The sequence below is a fragment of the Trichosurus vulpecula genome, chromosome X (assembly GCF_011100635.1).
Source record: "Trichosurus vulpecula isolate mTriVul1 chromosome X, mTriVul1.pri, whole genome shotgun sequence".
Lineage (NCBI taxonomy): Eukaryota > Metazoa > Chordata > Mammalia > Diprotodontia > Phalangeridae > Trichosurus > Trichosurus vulpecula.
In genome coordinates, this window is record NC_050582.1 from 9094996 (window position 1) to 9109996 (window position 15001).

Sequence of the window (15001 nt, forward strand, 5' to 3'; positions counted from 1 at the left end):
GGAATTCCTCAAAGGAATAAGCCATTCAAATTGCAAAAGCACAACTGTGATGCCTTCTAATAGTTGCTTAGAGAAGGGAGGAAGTTGAAAAAACAGAAGGCAGATTGGAATGCCCTACCTCACTCGAGGCCTAGGATCAGAGACACAGAGCTGGAAGGACCTTTGAACATCCCCCAAGCCAAGGCTCTTATTTTACTGATGAGGAAAACAGAGGCCCTGAGAGCTTCTGGGCCTTCCTCAAATCACATAGGTAGGAATTGAGTCAGTATTTGAGCTCAGGCCTGATGACTCCAAGCCAGTGAGCTGTCCTTCTGCTGCTCCATACTGCTGCTTGAAGCATGAAGAGGAAAGGGAGCATGAGCATTTTGTGATTTCGGTTCAAGGCTCAGCCTCCCCTCCAATGCTGTTGTATTTGCTTTGTGGAGATTCGGTATTTACTTATCTGGGTATAGGTTGTTGCCCTCAGTAGAAACAACCTTGAGGGCAGAGACTGTTTAGTCTTTGTCTTTGGATCCCTAGAACCTAGAACATAGTAGGTGCTTACTAATGCTTATCCAATTCAGTTTGATTAGAGGAAGTGGAATGATTTCTCCCTGGGCACATATGGGGTTTAGGCTGCTTAGCAGAGGGAGTCAGGCTACTTTCAGGCCTCTCGAAAGGGTGTAGAATGTCATGCCCTTTCATCCCTCCTCACTTTAAATGCTGACTCATTTTTAGCCACCCAAGGTGGAAGAGCAGCTGGGGGTGGGGGTGGGGAGGGGAACAAAAAACAAAACCAAATGGTTGAAAGCACTTTGGTAAAGAGCTTAGGTTCCTCAGGGATCCTGTGAAACAAATCAGGGGGAGAAAAACTGAGCCTTTAGTTTGGGAAAAAGATTTGTGAGGTCTCTGGAAGTGGTGATGGATGCGGTAGAAGAGATGACATTGAAAGGGCCCAGAACTGTTCCCAGAGCATCAGTAGAGTAGAAAATCTCAGAGAGAGGAGAAGAAAAAGTTTCTCCAGTGTTATTGGGACAATGATTTCTGTCAAATCTGATAGAAGAGCAAATGCCTCAGTGATTCATCGGAGCCCTGTGGAGCAGGGGTCTAGAACTCCATCTCCTCAGCAGTGGCTGAGCCTCGTCTGGTTCTTCCCAACCAGCTGGATGGGCCATGCCCCCAAAGAGTCACACCCCAAAGCTAGCACCAGAGAGGCCTTCCATGCTGGAGAAAGTCTGAGTCAACTACAGAAATCAGTCAACCCTCAGTGTTTTTGTAAGCCTTTTCTGGAGATTCTGGGCTTGCCATATTTCATAGGGCAGAGGAAGAGTCATCTTCAACTTGGAAAACTGGAAAGAATCTTAGAGCTAACCCAGGCCAGCAACTTCATTTTGAAGAAGAGAAAACTGAGGCCCAACAAGAATAGGGGACTTGGCTAAGGTCCCAAGGTAGTGAATATGTTAGATCGAGTATTCATTATAATAGAAGAATTACATAGCAGTTATACATATAATATAGTAATATATTCTATATGCATATATATTTTATTGAAATTACAAATTCTAACCAAGGGAAATCATGTTCTCTATAGGATGTGAAAAGAATGTCTGATTGAATTGTATATTCTTTTTCCTGGAGTTGGTCTCTGTAAGGCATTCCTGAGCAAAGTCTATCTTGGTAGCAGCTGATTGGGATCGGGGGACATGTTTATGATTATGGTGTCAGACTGCAAGTTTGGCATTGGCGCGGGTTTCTTTAGTCAGGTTGAATGTCAGGTGTGTAGCAGACGAGTGTACAAGTCTTGGTGCCACAGCTGCAGGAGACAGTGAGATGGCCTCCAATGTGCAGCCCCATTGGGTGCCTCCCCTATGAAATAGTCCCTCATCTCAATTCCAAAGTCAGCATTTTCCAAACCTAAATAGCTATCCAGTCTGTAGCCTAGTCCCCCAAGTGATGCTTAGTAGCAAACACAAGAGTAAACTTGGGTAAAGGCTTGGAAAATTGCTGGCTTGAAAAGGGAAAACAAGCAATGGAAGAAAAAACCACAAATCTGTGGAAACATTGCTCTTTTGCTGCTGCCTGTGGGACATCTCCACTTTGATGTCGACTTCAAACCCAATTTGTCACAAACAAAACTTGTCTCTCAACTTGTCCCACTTCTCTGGCGGTCACAAGAGCAATCTACCACCATCCCAGACAAAACATGGCGTTGCTATTGAGTTGCTTAGCCAATGACCTCCTCTACTGAACTTTATGGAGAATATTGAGGCCATCTGTCATGAGTTCTTTCCTCTCCCTTCCCTCAGGCCACAAAACCTAGCTCTGACTTCCTGCAGCCTCCCGTCCTAGAGTCTCGTCTGGGGAGCAGGTGGCCTTTTTCCTTGCCAAACTCTAGGCTGCCCATTTGTATTCTCATCCCAATCACAGCTCCCATCTTTTTCTGAACCTTGCCTCATCAGTTTCTCCCTTGCTACTGGTTACTTCCCCAACTGCTTACAAACAGGTTCACATCTTACCTAGCCACCAGAAAGCATCCCCCTGACTCTTTCTTCCCTCCCCTCAGTCTGCCATTCTGTGCACTCCTCCATTTCATAGCTAATTTCAAGAGCAGCATTGTCCAACTTATCTAAAAAACAGGGGCCGGTAACCCTTCCGTAAGGATACCTGTGGGCTGCAGATTGGCTTGGGAAACCACATATTCATGTTATCTGTGTTCTATTAGAGTTACATTTATTTTATAAAATAATTTCTCAGTCTGGTTTGGGCTGCCCTGGGGAATGTTGTGGCCTGCAAGGTAGCCCACTAGTCTATACTCACTGCCTCTGCTTTGGCAACACCCATTCACATATTAACTCCTTGTATTCTGGCCTCTGGTGCTACCCCTCTGCTGAAGCTGTGCACTCACAGGTTACCAGTGACTTCTTTTGAAAATGTTTTCATTGATATAGTTACATTGAAATCACCTTTATTTTCCAGTATATCCCTTCCCCACCCCATCCCAGAGCCATCCCTTGTAACAGAATAAAAGGGAAGAAAAAATCCGTTTAGCAACAGTAATGATCACATTAACTAAGTGACAGTATGTGTAGTATTTCACACTCCCGGTCCCCCACCTCTGCAAAGTGGGGAAACTCATTTTTTTCTTCATGTTTTCTTCTCTTCTTCAGGGCCATGACCATGATCATGATAAGAATAGCAATAACCACCATTTGTGGCACTTGAGGGCTTGCAAAGAGCTTTACAAACATTATTTCATTTGATCCTCATAACAGCCCTGGAAGGTAGGTACCATTCTTATTCCCATTTCACAGATGAGGAGAGTGAGGTGAACAAAATGAAGTGACTTGCCCAGGGTCACATACCTAGTAAGTGTCTGAGACCAGATTTGAACTCAGTTCTTCTAGACTCTAGGTCCAGCACTCTATCACTGTGGCCACCTAGCTAGCTCTTATTATTTCCATCTTTAGAGATGTGAAAAGTTAAGTGACTTGTTCAGGATCACACAGCTAGTATGTAGTCAATATCTGAGGCCAAATTTGCGATGTAGTGTTCCTTCCTCTTAGCCTTTTGTGACATCTAAATAATTGTGTAGCAGTAATGACTTCGGGTCTGAATGCGATAGCTTTTCTGGCTTGGCCTTGCTTGGGCCCTCATTACCTCTAGCCTAGACCATTGCAATAGTCCCTTGGGATTGTTAGCCCCGCCTTGAGTCTCTCTTCCCTCTAGTCCATCCTCCATTCAGCTGCCAAGTCGATTTGTCCAGAGTGTATCAGTTTTCTCCTAAATGAACCTTGGCAACTCCCTTTTCCCTCCAGATCAAATAGAATCTCCTTTCTTAGTATGTAAAGCTTTAGAACCTGCCCCCTTCCTGCCTTTCTGGTCGTTTTACATTCGACTCCGATTCATGCACTCTCCAATTCAGACAGTGTCCTACTTCCTTCAATATAATATTCTGTCTCCTATTTCCAAGCCCATGCCAGAATGCTTTTTCCCTCCCCTCTCTGCCTTTTGGTTTCTTGGGCCTCCTTCAAGACTCAGCTTGAGTCTGCCTTCTACAGGAGGCCTTTCCTGGTTCCCCCCATTTCCAGTGCCTTCCCTTTCTAGAGCACCTTTCACCTGCCCCGTCTGTAGCTTGTTTGTACAGCATTGTCTTCTTGGTGTCTGCCCCATTACATGATGAGCTGTTGAGGACAGCAACAATATTTTTGCTTTACTTTGTATCCCAGGTGCTTGGCACAATGCCTAGCTCAGAGTAATGTTGACCAACTCCCTTCACCCTTCCTGCCATTTTAGCACTATTGAACATCCCCCTTGGCTTCCGTGACATTGCTCTGACCTGGATGAGCATCCTTCCTCAGTCTCCTTTCCTGGTTTTTCCTCTAAGTCACATAGAATCTGAGAATCCTGAGTGGTGGGAGGTGGGGCGCTCATGGAGAGTCATTGAAACTTCTCCCCCGTTAATTTAGAAACAATTAGTGGCCCTGTGATTCTGAGTGTAGAGTACTCAATATGGGAAGAAACATGGGGTCATGGGTTTGGAGCTGGCAGAGCCCTTGGAGGCCAGCTTGGAGACCAGCTAGTCTAACCCCCTCATTTTACAGAGGAGGACACTGAAGACCAGAGGGAAGTGATTTACTCAAGGCCTCACAGGAAGCAAGTGGCGCAGGTCCTCTGCCTGTCCCTCTGTCTATGGCATCATGTTTCCTTGAGATAGTGTTGGAATTTTTCCATTTCTAATTTTGAGGTCTTCCAGTGATCAAATAGCATCCCATTTTGTATAGAGACTTGTACTCTTTCCTCAGAAGAACAGCTTTTCACAGAGTTAATGCTTCTTTTTCTGGAATGAGCTGATTTCTGGAAAAGAAAAATTCTGATTTATTCAACAGCTATGGGAGAGGTGATTTGTTGTCTAGTAAGGTCCCCTCAGAATTCTAGGTATGAAGGATGAAGAGAACAAGTTTGGTTGGTACAATACTTGGGGAGTCACATTTAAAAGACTTTGGTCATGAAACTTCATCCCAATGCAAACTCTAAGATGGGGAACCTACTCCAGAATGGAATGCATTTTGGGGCTCATTATTAAGTACCTTGGGCCAATTTCCAGAGCCATCTTTCTTTCTTTGAACTGGTAAACTCTGAGTTTCCAGTGGAACATCATAGAAATGTAAATTTCCCAAGTTTGGCTAAGCAACTATAAAGTGCACAGTGGTGCCCCTGCTGCTGTAGTGCCAAGCCTCAAAGTCACATTAAAGAGTGCCCCATAGAGTTGCAGAGTTACCCTGATGCTGTGCTTCTCTTTGCTTTAGGCCATTCTTGTCCTTTGGTGGACTGACTTTTTTTCTGGGGAGGCAAACGCAGAAAAACATTGGAGGGTATGTCTGAAAGGGAAAAATGACAAGGGAAGGAGAGATCTGAAGGAGGAGACTATGAATTAAAGTATAATAAGTAATGTCTAAGAGTTTTGGGGAGGGCAAGGAGATTTCATTACTGAAGTTTAGAAACTCTCTCCACTGATGCAGGTGGGCAGCTCTTGTAACTTACAGTTTTAGATTGTTGTTCAGGGCACTGAGAAGTTTAATGACTTGGCCGTTATCACATAATATGTGTTAGAAGCCAAACCTGAACCCAGTTCTTTCTGGTTGTCCTGGTGGCCCTCTAGCCATTAATGCATGTAGACTCTCTGTTTAAGAATTACTACAGGTCAAGGTGGGAGAGAACTCTTGATAATAAGTTTGGGAAAGTTGAAGTAGAGTAAGAAATGGCCCATCTCTGGGTTTAAAAAAAACCATAATGACGGTGTTGTCATTAATCATAAACTTTCGCTAATTGAAGGAAAGCCACTTTCCAAGTTTGACGTGGCTTCTGAAGCTATTAATCTTATTCAGAAAGCTTTAAAACACCTCATTGAAACTCATATGTGTCAAACAGTGGATGGAGCACATGCTTTCTTAGCTTTGTATACCATATCCAACTAGTTCCCCAGCCAGTGAGGTTTTTTTTGCAGTGATAGCTGCAGTCTGTTTTGATTATTTTAGTCGTGGTAACACACCCTTGTAATATTTGATAGTATGGGGATATTCATTGGCATAGACATCAAGTGGGCTGTTACTCTCTCTCCTGAAGGATATGGACTAGGTTATGGATCATTCTTTATTTTTTGTCACTAAAGACAATGGGTAATGCTTACGCAAAGACAATAATAAAACAGGCCTCCATGAAGTTGTCTTGAAAATTGGAAGTTATATGAAGGAGCAAATAAAGGAAGGGATTAGGAGATTTATCAAAAGTGGTATGGCAGGCAGAATATAATATTTGGAGTTGGGGAGCCAATATGGGAAGAGCATAGTAAGTGAGATGGAATGTCCTTCACTTTATAGCAGTAATAACCATGTCTTACATTTGAGCAACAGTAGCAATTTGGTGGAAAGAGGGCAAGGTCTAGGATCAGCAGGTTAGGGTATGAATCTCACTTCTGATGCTTCCGAGCTGTGTGACTTTGGCCAACTCATTTAACCTCTCTAAAGCCTGGTATCCTCATCTGTAAGTTGAGGGTCATAATACCTAGAGTAGCCTTCCAGTTCTCAATCAATGAACCTGTGATCCTAGAACTTTTTTCCTGGGGTTGTCATTAGTATCAGATAAGAAGCAGTGTGACAAAGTAGCTTAGGAGCTGCACTGCGAATCAGTAAAACCTGAGTTCAAATCCTGCCTCAGATACACATATTTACTATGTGACTCTGAGCAAGGCACTTCACTGCTGAGTCTCAGTTGCCAAATTATCTGTAAAATGAGAATGATGCTAATAGCACCTGCCTCCAAGGAATTATCATGGAGGTCAAATGAGATGATGTATATAAAGAATGTTGCAAATCTTAAAGCACCACGTGGATGTCAGAACTTTACACATTGAAAAACCATCTTGGGTGCATTAGGTTCTTTGCTATTCCCAAGCACATAATCAGGGTAGGGAGAGACAGTAAGCAGGTGGCCTGGCTGAGCAGCAGAGTCTATGGAGGAGAGGTGAAGAGAGAAATTTGGGGCAGATTAGAGAGCCCAAAATGCCACTGTGATGAGGCTGGCTTTGATCTAGAAAGCAATAGAAAACCAGTGCTGATGTGGAAACAGGGCAGTGATGCTGAGGAAGAACAAGAGAGTCTTTTGTTTTTAGTCATGATGAGGAAAAGAAGAACATCAAAGAGCCAATAAGCCCACTCAGGGTGGCCGAGGTAATGATAATGAATGCTGGAGAGAAGGCAGAACTCCCCGAATTTTAATTTGCCTCTGATTTCTCTACTATGGAGAATAATCTTTGTATTATAAAGGACAAGAATAATGGCTAAGGGGAAAGTGATCCCCCAGATAAGTGAGGAGGGAGGAAGAGAGCACCTTGCTGCTCCTAATGAGTTCAAACCATTAGTTCCATATGAATTGTAACCCTTGATCCTAAAAGAACCAGCAGACATGATTGCTGACCTACTGTCAGTGATCTTTGAAAAATTAGAGAAAACAAGAGGGAGGCTGCAGAATTAAAGAAGGCAAATACTGTTCTAATTTTCAAAAAAAAGTCTACAAATGATGGACAGGTGAACTTGACTTCACTTCCTGACCAAATTCTAGAATGTATGATTAAGGTGATGATTTATGAACATTTATAAAAAGGAAGCAATGAGAAGTTTCAGATCACTTCAACAGCAAGATGGTAGACTAGATATTTTTTTTCTGATGCTGTCGACTTCTCAAACCTCTCAAAAATAGAAGTTATGTGCCAATGATACAGCAACTTCAGGTGTTTCCATGGTCTAGGACACCCAGAATCCAAAAGAAGGCAATACCCCCCCCCCAAAAAAAAGCCCAGGAACTGACAGCTCACATACCCTGAGCTCACTCGAACATTCCATCCTCAACTACTACACTTCTGGCAGTGAGGCTACACTAAAAGAGCTAAGGACCCCAAACACAGGCTTACAGTGAAACATACTCCTACAGCCTCCCTCCTCTGTACCTCTTTCCAGTGCTGTGGAGACCCCAGCTCCAGGTTGCAGAAATTTGCTCAGGCCCTGACAGACAGCACGACAGCAGACAGCCCATTAGTACGACAGCAGACAGCCCATTAGTACCAGCACAGCAACTTTCTAAACTACCAGTGCTGGGGTAGACAATTGAGGAACAGAGGGAGTGAGACAAATCACCAGAACAGAACACTGTTCATGTGGGGGGCTAAATCTAAGGTAAAGAGCACAGCATCCCACTAGGGCTAGTTCTGATCACCCAAAAGACATTGGAGAAGAGCCCAAGGCTGGTGAACTATGAATTGCCCAATATAGGAGGAGGCTCAGATGCTTTGAAATCCAGTCCTCAAGAAAACTACCACCAGAGGGGAGGGAGTCAGAAAATGAACAGCAGAAAATCAGGAAAACAAAGACTGAAATTACCAAAGATATCAGGAAGAAGAAAACTCAAAGACCTTGAATCTAAGCAAATAAATCAATAGGGAAAACGTTAATAGCAAAAGGAAATCTGGTCTCTAGATCTAGTAAGTTAATTCAGGCATCTATGAGTAAATACTGCAAAAGGAAAGAATTATGTTAGTCCTTTCTCAAAGAGGACCAAAATAACATCACAGTGTTGAGGTCAAGGTACAGTGTGTCCAACTGTGACCGATAAGACCCATACAAGCTCAGAATGTTCTACCACAGGTTGGGCAGAAATAGTGCATATGAACATTTGGGGTGGAGACGTCTCTAAATTTGCACATCTTACATTTCTTTTGAGTTACAGTAATTCTGCTTTGCTAGGCATGGTGCCTTCTTTGATGTGGGCATGCCACGCTGAGTAGTCCTGTGCCATTGTCTCCCATGTCTCACAACTGATTCCAGAGTTCTTCAGAGAGACCTAGAAAGTGTCTTTATATTACTTCTTCTGACCTCCATGTGAGCACTTGCCCTGTGTGAGTTCTCCATCAAATAGTCTTTTAGGCAAACATACATTTGGCATTTGAGCAATGTGGCCAACCCATCAGAATTTCCCTCTCTGCAGTAGAGTTTGAATGCTTGGCAGTTTACCTCGAGAGATGACCTCAGTGACTGATACCTTGTCTTGCCAGATGCTCTTCAAAATTTTCCTAAGACAATTCACATGGAAGCGATTCGCTTTCTTGGCATGGCACTGAGGTGTACTGTCTAGGTTTCACAGACATACAACAATGAAGTGAGCACAGCAGCTCTCAAGGCCTTCAGTTTGATAGGGAGCCTACTCTCACACATTCTCTTTTGAAAATTTTTTATTGCTCTGGTAATGTCTTAATAGTATTTTTCCCAATGACATTTGAAGATGTTTGTTAACATTGATTTTTGTAAAATTGTGAGTCCCAAATTTTTTCCCTCCCTCCTCTCCCTCCTAACCAACACAGCAAGCAATTTGATATAGGGTATACATGTACAATCATGTTAAACATATTTCCACATTAGTCATGTTGTCTCATACACTTTCCTTTGAAGCTTCCCAAACACTGAGCTAGCCCTGGCAGTGTGTGCATCAACTTCATTGTCTATGTTTACATCCCTGGAATGCCTATTGCCAAGGTAAGTAAACTCATCCACAGCATTCAGAATTTCTCCATTTGCTGTAACTGATGGTTCCAAGTATAGACAGTGTGGTGCTGCCTGTTGGAGGCTTCTGTTTTCTTGGTGTTTAATTATTAGGCCAGAATTAGCACAAGCAGCAGAGAATCGATCCATACTTTGTTTCATCTCATCCTCAGAGGTTGTATGGAGTGCACAATCATCTGCGAACACAGAGTCATACACCGACTCTCCTTCCACTTTAGTCTTGGTTTGTAGCCTTTTCAAGTTAAATAATTTACCATCAGTGTGGTAGCTGAGCTTGATGCTACTTTTGGTCTCATTGAAGGCATCTGACAACACTGCTGAGAACAAGCAGAAGGAAAATCTGGCCTTAGATCTAGTAAATGAGTTCAGGCATCTATGAATAAGTCCTGCAAAAGGAAGGAAAATGATGAGACCCTTGATAAGACAGAGGACCCTGTGGAACGTGAAGGAAAGATAGAGTTACTGTATTCTGTTCCTGAGTTATTCGAAGGAGACATGAGAATTATGAGAGCAGAATTTATGGCCTGCACAGCAAAAATAATATGCAGGGTAGAAAAATGGAAACTGTAATGGCAAGTGTCACAAGAGAAACAAAAGAGAAAAATAGATTGGGAATGCAGATATTCACAGAAGTGAAGGACAACCTAGAAGAGAAGCAAAGAACGATAACATTGAAAGAAAATATGCTCACTACATAAGCAAAACATACTTATCTTGAAGACAGGATGCACAGAGAAAACCTAAGAATCATAGGTCTCCCAGAACATGACAGGACAAAAAACCTTAGAACCATAATACAGGAAATAATAGAAGAGAAATTCCCAGAACTTCTAGATACAGAAAATGAAATTCTAAATGAAAGAATTCAGAGATTGCTTCCAGAAGGAAAAAAAAAGACATGCAGTAGATGAATTTGACAATTCCATTCAGAAACAAGTTCTACAAATGATCAAAAGAAACACCTCTCAGAAATTCGTATATTGAAAGATTGTCCTACACCCAACAGAAGAAGTGGAAAGGAATAGAATGATGTATTCTAAGAGCAATAGAGCTTAGAAAGTAGCCCAGGGTGATTCACTCTGCAAATCTGTGATTAACCATGAATGAAAAAAGTTGGACATTCAGTAATAAAAAGGTGTTTGAAACAATTTTAAACAATAATTTTTTAGGCACAGAAATGTTTTTTAATTCTTTGTTTTTAGTTCCAAATTCTCTTACTCTCCTTGTCTTCTCCCCCATCCAGTGAGAAGGCAAGAAAAACAAAACCTGTTACTAATATGTAGTCATGCAAAACTAATGTCTGCATTAGCCATCTTCCAAAAAAAAGAAAAAGATGAAGAAGGAAAATGTATTTCATTCCACACTCTGAGTCCATCAGGTCTCGATTTGGAATTGGTCAACATGTTTCATTGTGAGTCCTTTGGAATTGTACTGGGTCACTGTGATGATCAAAGTTACTAAAGTCTTTCAAAGTTGCTTATCTTTACTGTGTAGTTTCTTCTGGTTCTGTTCACTTTACATTAGGTCATAAGGTCTTTCCAGGTTTTTCTGAAACCATCCCCTTCATCATTTCTTATAGCACAGTGGTATTCCATCACATTCATATACCACAACTTGTTCAGGGTGTGAAACATTTTTAGAAAGGAAACCAGAACTGAAGAGATTATTTGCTTCTTGAATATCCTGAACAACAGAAATGCAGGAGGAGTGAATAAATGATATATCATGTTGAAAAGCAAAATTACTAATTGAAACGATAGCTTAACCAAAGTTTCAGTCTACAAAATAAATCTTCAAAAATCAACAGCATTTCTCTATAATAATAATAACAAAATCCAAGAAGTAATAACACAAAGGGAAATCCCATTCCAAATAACTATAAAATGCATAAAAACCTGATGATTAACCTATCAAAGTACACAAAAGACTTGAATGGATTCAGTTACAAGTGTTCCTTACAGAAATAAAGAACAACTTCAGTAGCTAGAGCAGGCCTGCACAACTTGTGGCACCTGACACACCAAAGGAATTCCTCTACACACAAAAGATGTTTTCCTCTACATTTTTCTTAGGGCCCCCTGAAATCCTTTGGCATGCAGCAAGCAGCTTGAGCCAGAAGTTGTATAGGCCTGAGGTAGAGGAATATTCATTGCTCATGGTTAGGGCAAGCCAATAAAATAAAAATGACATTACTCCCAAGATTTATTTATGCTTTTAATGCTATACCAATCAAATTAACAAAGAGATACTTTATGGAAGTTGATAAAATGATAAAAAAATTCATTTTGAAAAAAAGATGTGGAATATTAAGGGAAATGATGAAAAGAAGTAGGGACCAAGGAGAAATAGCACTTCCAGACCTCAAACTATATTATAAAGCAGCAGTTATTAAAACCATCTAGTACTGATTTAAAAAAATAGAGATATAGATCAATGGAAGCGACTAAACATAGAGAATCAGAAACAATATAAATCAATAATCCAGTGTTTTTTTTGGGGGGTGGGGTGGGGGGGTTGCAGCTAGGTTGCACAATGCTGCAACTGGAGTCAGGAAGACCTGAGTTAAAATCTGACCTCAGACTGTGTGACTGGGCAAGTTGCTTAAGCCTGTTTGCCTCAGTTTCCTCATCTGTAAAATGAGCTGGAGAAGAAAATGGTAAGCCATTCCAGCATTTTTTGCCAAGAAAACCCCAAATGGGGTCATGAAGAGTCAGACACAACTCAACAACAATTCCTGACCCCAGACCCAGCGCTCTATCTACTGTGCCACCTAGTTGCCCAAATACAGTGATGTAATGGAAAGAACAACTACACACCAAAAAAGTGAATGTAACAAATTGAGCAAAGTTGTAAAGATCAAGGACTACTTGAACAAAGAGACAGGAGAGTATACCCTCAAGTCATCCATTTCTAGAGGTAGAAGGTGGTCCACGAGTGTTACACATTGTGCATGTTTTCAGGCTTTTTCAATTTATTGATCAGTTGAAAAAATTCTGTTTGTTATATGGCATGATTCTCTTGGGAAGAAAAAGAGAGGAAGATTCCTGAGATAAGTATGATGATATAAGAAACAGAAAATATCATTAACGACTTAGTTGTTTTCTTTTTAAAGGAAGAGATGATCACTGAGAGCAAGCATGACTTTGTTAAGAATAGGCTCTGCCAGACTCACTTTGTATCTTTCTTTGACAATGCAACTGAAGTGGTAGATTAGGAAAATGCTGTATAGATGGAATTTATCCACATTTCAGTGAAGGATTTGACAAAGTTTCTAATGCGATTCTTGTGGAATGTACTCCTTCTTTCCCACCATCTCTTGGAATCCCCAGTCTCTTGCAGGACACAATTCAATCACTATCTTTTATGCATGAGGACTTTCCTGGTCCTTCTAACTGCTAGTCCATTATATTCTAAATAATAAACTTCTGTTAATTTTGTATAATTTTATACGTACTTATATATGTACACGGGCCAAACTAAATAAGAAGAAATTTAATAGAAATAACAGAAAAATAGAAAGTCCTGCACTTGGGTTAAATAAAGGTATGTGGTGAGAGAATCTATGCTAGATAACAGGTAACAATTTTTATGATAAAGATCTGAGAGAATCCAGTATTCAATAAACCTGATAAAATAATTTATTTTTAGGGAAAATATCTATTTAACCAGAACTGCTGGAAAAACTGGAAAGCTGTTTGGTAGAAATTAGGTTTAGACGGACATAGGATACCATATACCGTGATAAGGTCAAATCGATGTATGACCTAAATAGATGAAATGTTATAGTATAAAAATTAGGAGAGGACAAGATCAGGAACCTTTCACAGCTATGGCTAAGGGGATGGTTCTTAACCAAATAAGAAACAGGCTATTCCAAAAGAGGAAAAAGGTAATTTTGATTATTTGAAATTGAAAAAAAACTTTTGCAAGAACAAAAATCAATACAGATAGGTAAGAAGGGAAAATGTCAACTGAGAAAATACATCAAAGTTATAAGGGTCTGATAACTAAGCTATATAGGCAATTAACACCAGTATTTAAGAGTGAGTCAAAGGCAAGAATAAACAGTTCTCAAAAGAACTGACATCTATTAACAATCATATGAGCAATGATTCCAAATCACTTATTGTAAGAAATATGTGAATTAAAACAACACTAAGCTTTTACTTCACATCTAGCAAATTGGCAAAAATGACAAGAAATAGAAATAGTCAATGATGGGAGACTATGGAAATACAGGCTCTTTAATATACTGGAGGTTGAGGTATGAATTCGCCTCACTACTCTGGGAAGCAATTTGGAATCATTCTAAGACAGTGACTAAAATGTCTATACCAGCGATGGGGAACCTGCAGCCTTGAGGCCACATGTGGCCCTCTAGGTCCTCAAGTGCAGCCGTTTGACTGAATCCAAACTCCACAGAACAAAATGAAGTTTGGATTCAGTCAAAGGGCCAAACTTGAGGACCTAGAGGGCCACATGTTGCCTCGAGGCCCAGGTTCCCCACCCCTGGTCTCTACCTTCCGACTCAGAAATCCCATTGCTAGATATGTGTCCCAAGGAGGCCAAAGACACAAAGAAAGGTCCCATATACACTAAAATATTTATGGCAACACTTGTTTCATGATAGCAAAGAACTGGAAACAAAGTGGATGCTCATTGCTTGGGGAATGGCCAAACAAATTGTGGCATCTAGATATAAAGGATTATTGGTGGTCTCCAAGAAATGATGATTGTAAAAAATTAATAGAAACATGGGAAGAAATATGAAGGAATACATAGTGAACTAAGAAGAACAAGGAAAAATATACACAAAGACTGTAACTATTTAATTGGAAAGAACAACAAGAAAAAACCCCCAAGTGTTGTATGATTGCAGTGACTAAGTTTGGACCCGAGGAATTCAGAAAATGAACTTCTTTCCCCTTTTTGTAGAGGTAGAAGACCGTAGGTGTGGAATATTGCATAGGCTGTTAGATTTGATCAAAGTGCTGACTTGTTTTGTTAAACTGATTTTTTTTTTCTGTTTTAATTTTTTGTTATAAGGGAGCACTTACTGAGTAGGGGGGAGGATTATATTCATAAATGAAGGTGATTTAAAAGAAAGAGTATCAATAAGATAATATTTAAGAAAGGAAAACTATCTACAGGTTTTAGTGGACTTCAAGTTAAATCCGAGTTAACTGCTATCAGAGAGCAAAACAGCTACTGAAATCTTAGGCTGCTTAAGAGAGCTACAGGCATTCAGTCAGCAAGCGTTTATTAAGTGCCCACTGTGTGTAAGCACTGTGCCAAGTACTGGGACACAAAGAAAAGCAAAGACAGTCTTTGTTCTCAAGGAGCTTTAAGTCTGATGGGAGAGATAACATGCAAACCACTGTGTACAAACAAGATATATACAGGATCAATTGCAG

General features: G+C 40.8%; 1 protein-coding gene across 1 annotated transcript in view; it reads left to right on the forward strand.

Annotated features, from left to right (window-relative positions):
• The first annotated feature begins 1682 nt into the window (after nt 1-1682).
• The window catches only part of LOC118832700 (lysine-specific demethylase 2A-like), a 72053-nt gene continuing 58734 nt past the window's right edge, over nt 1683-15001 (forward strand). The window contains 2 exon segments of the mRNA XM_036740029.1: nt 1683-1754; nt 7992-8092. Coding sequence (XP_036595924.1) covers nt 1683-1754; nt 7992-8092 — 173 coding nt within the window.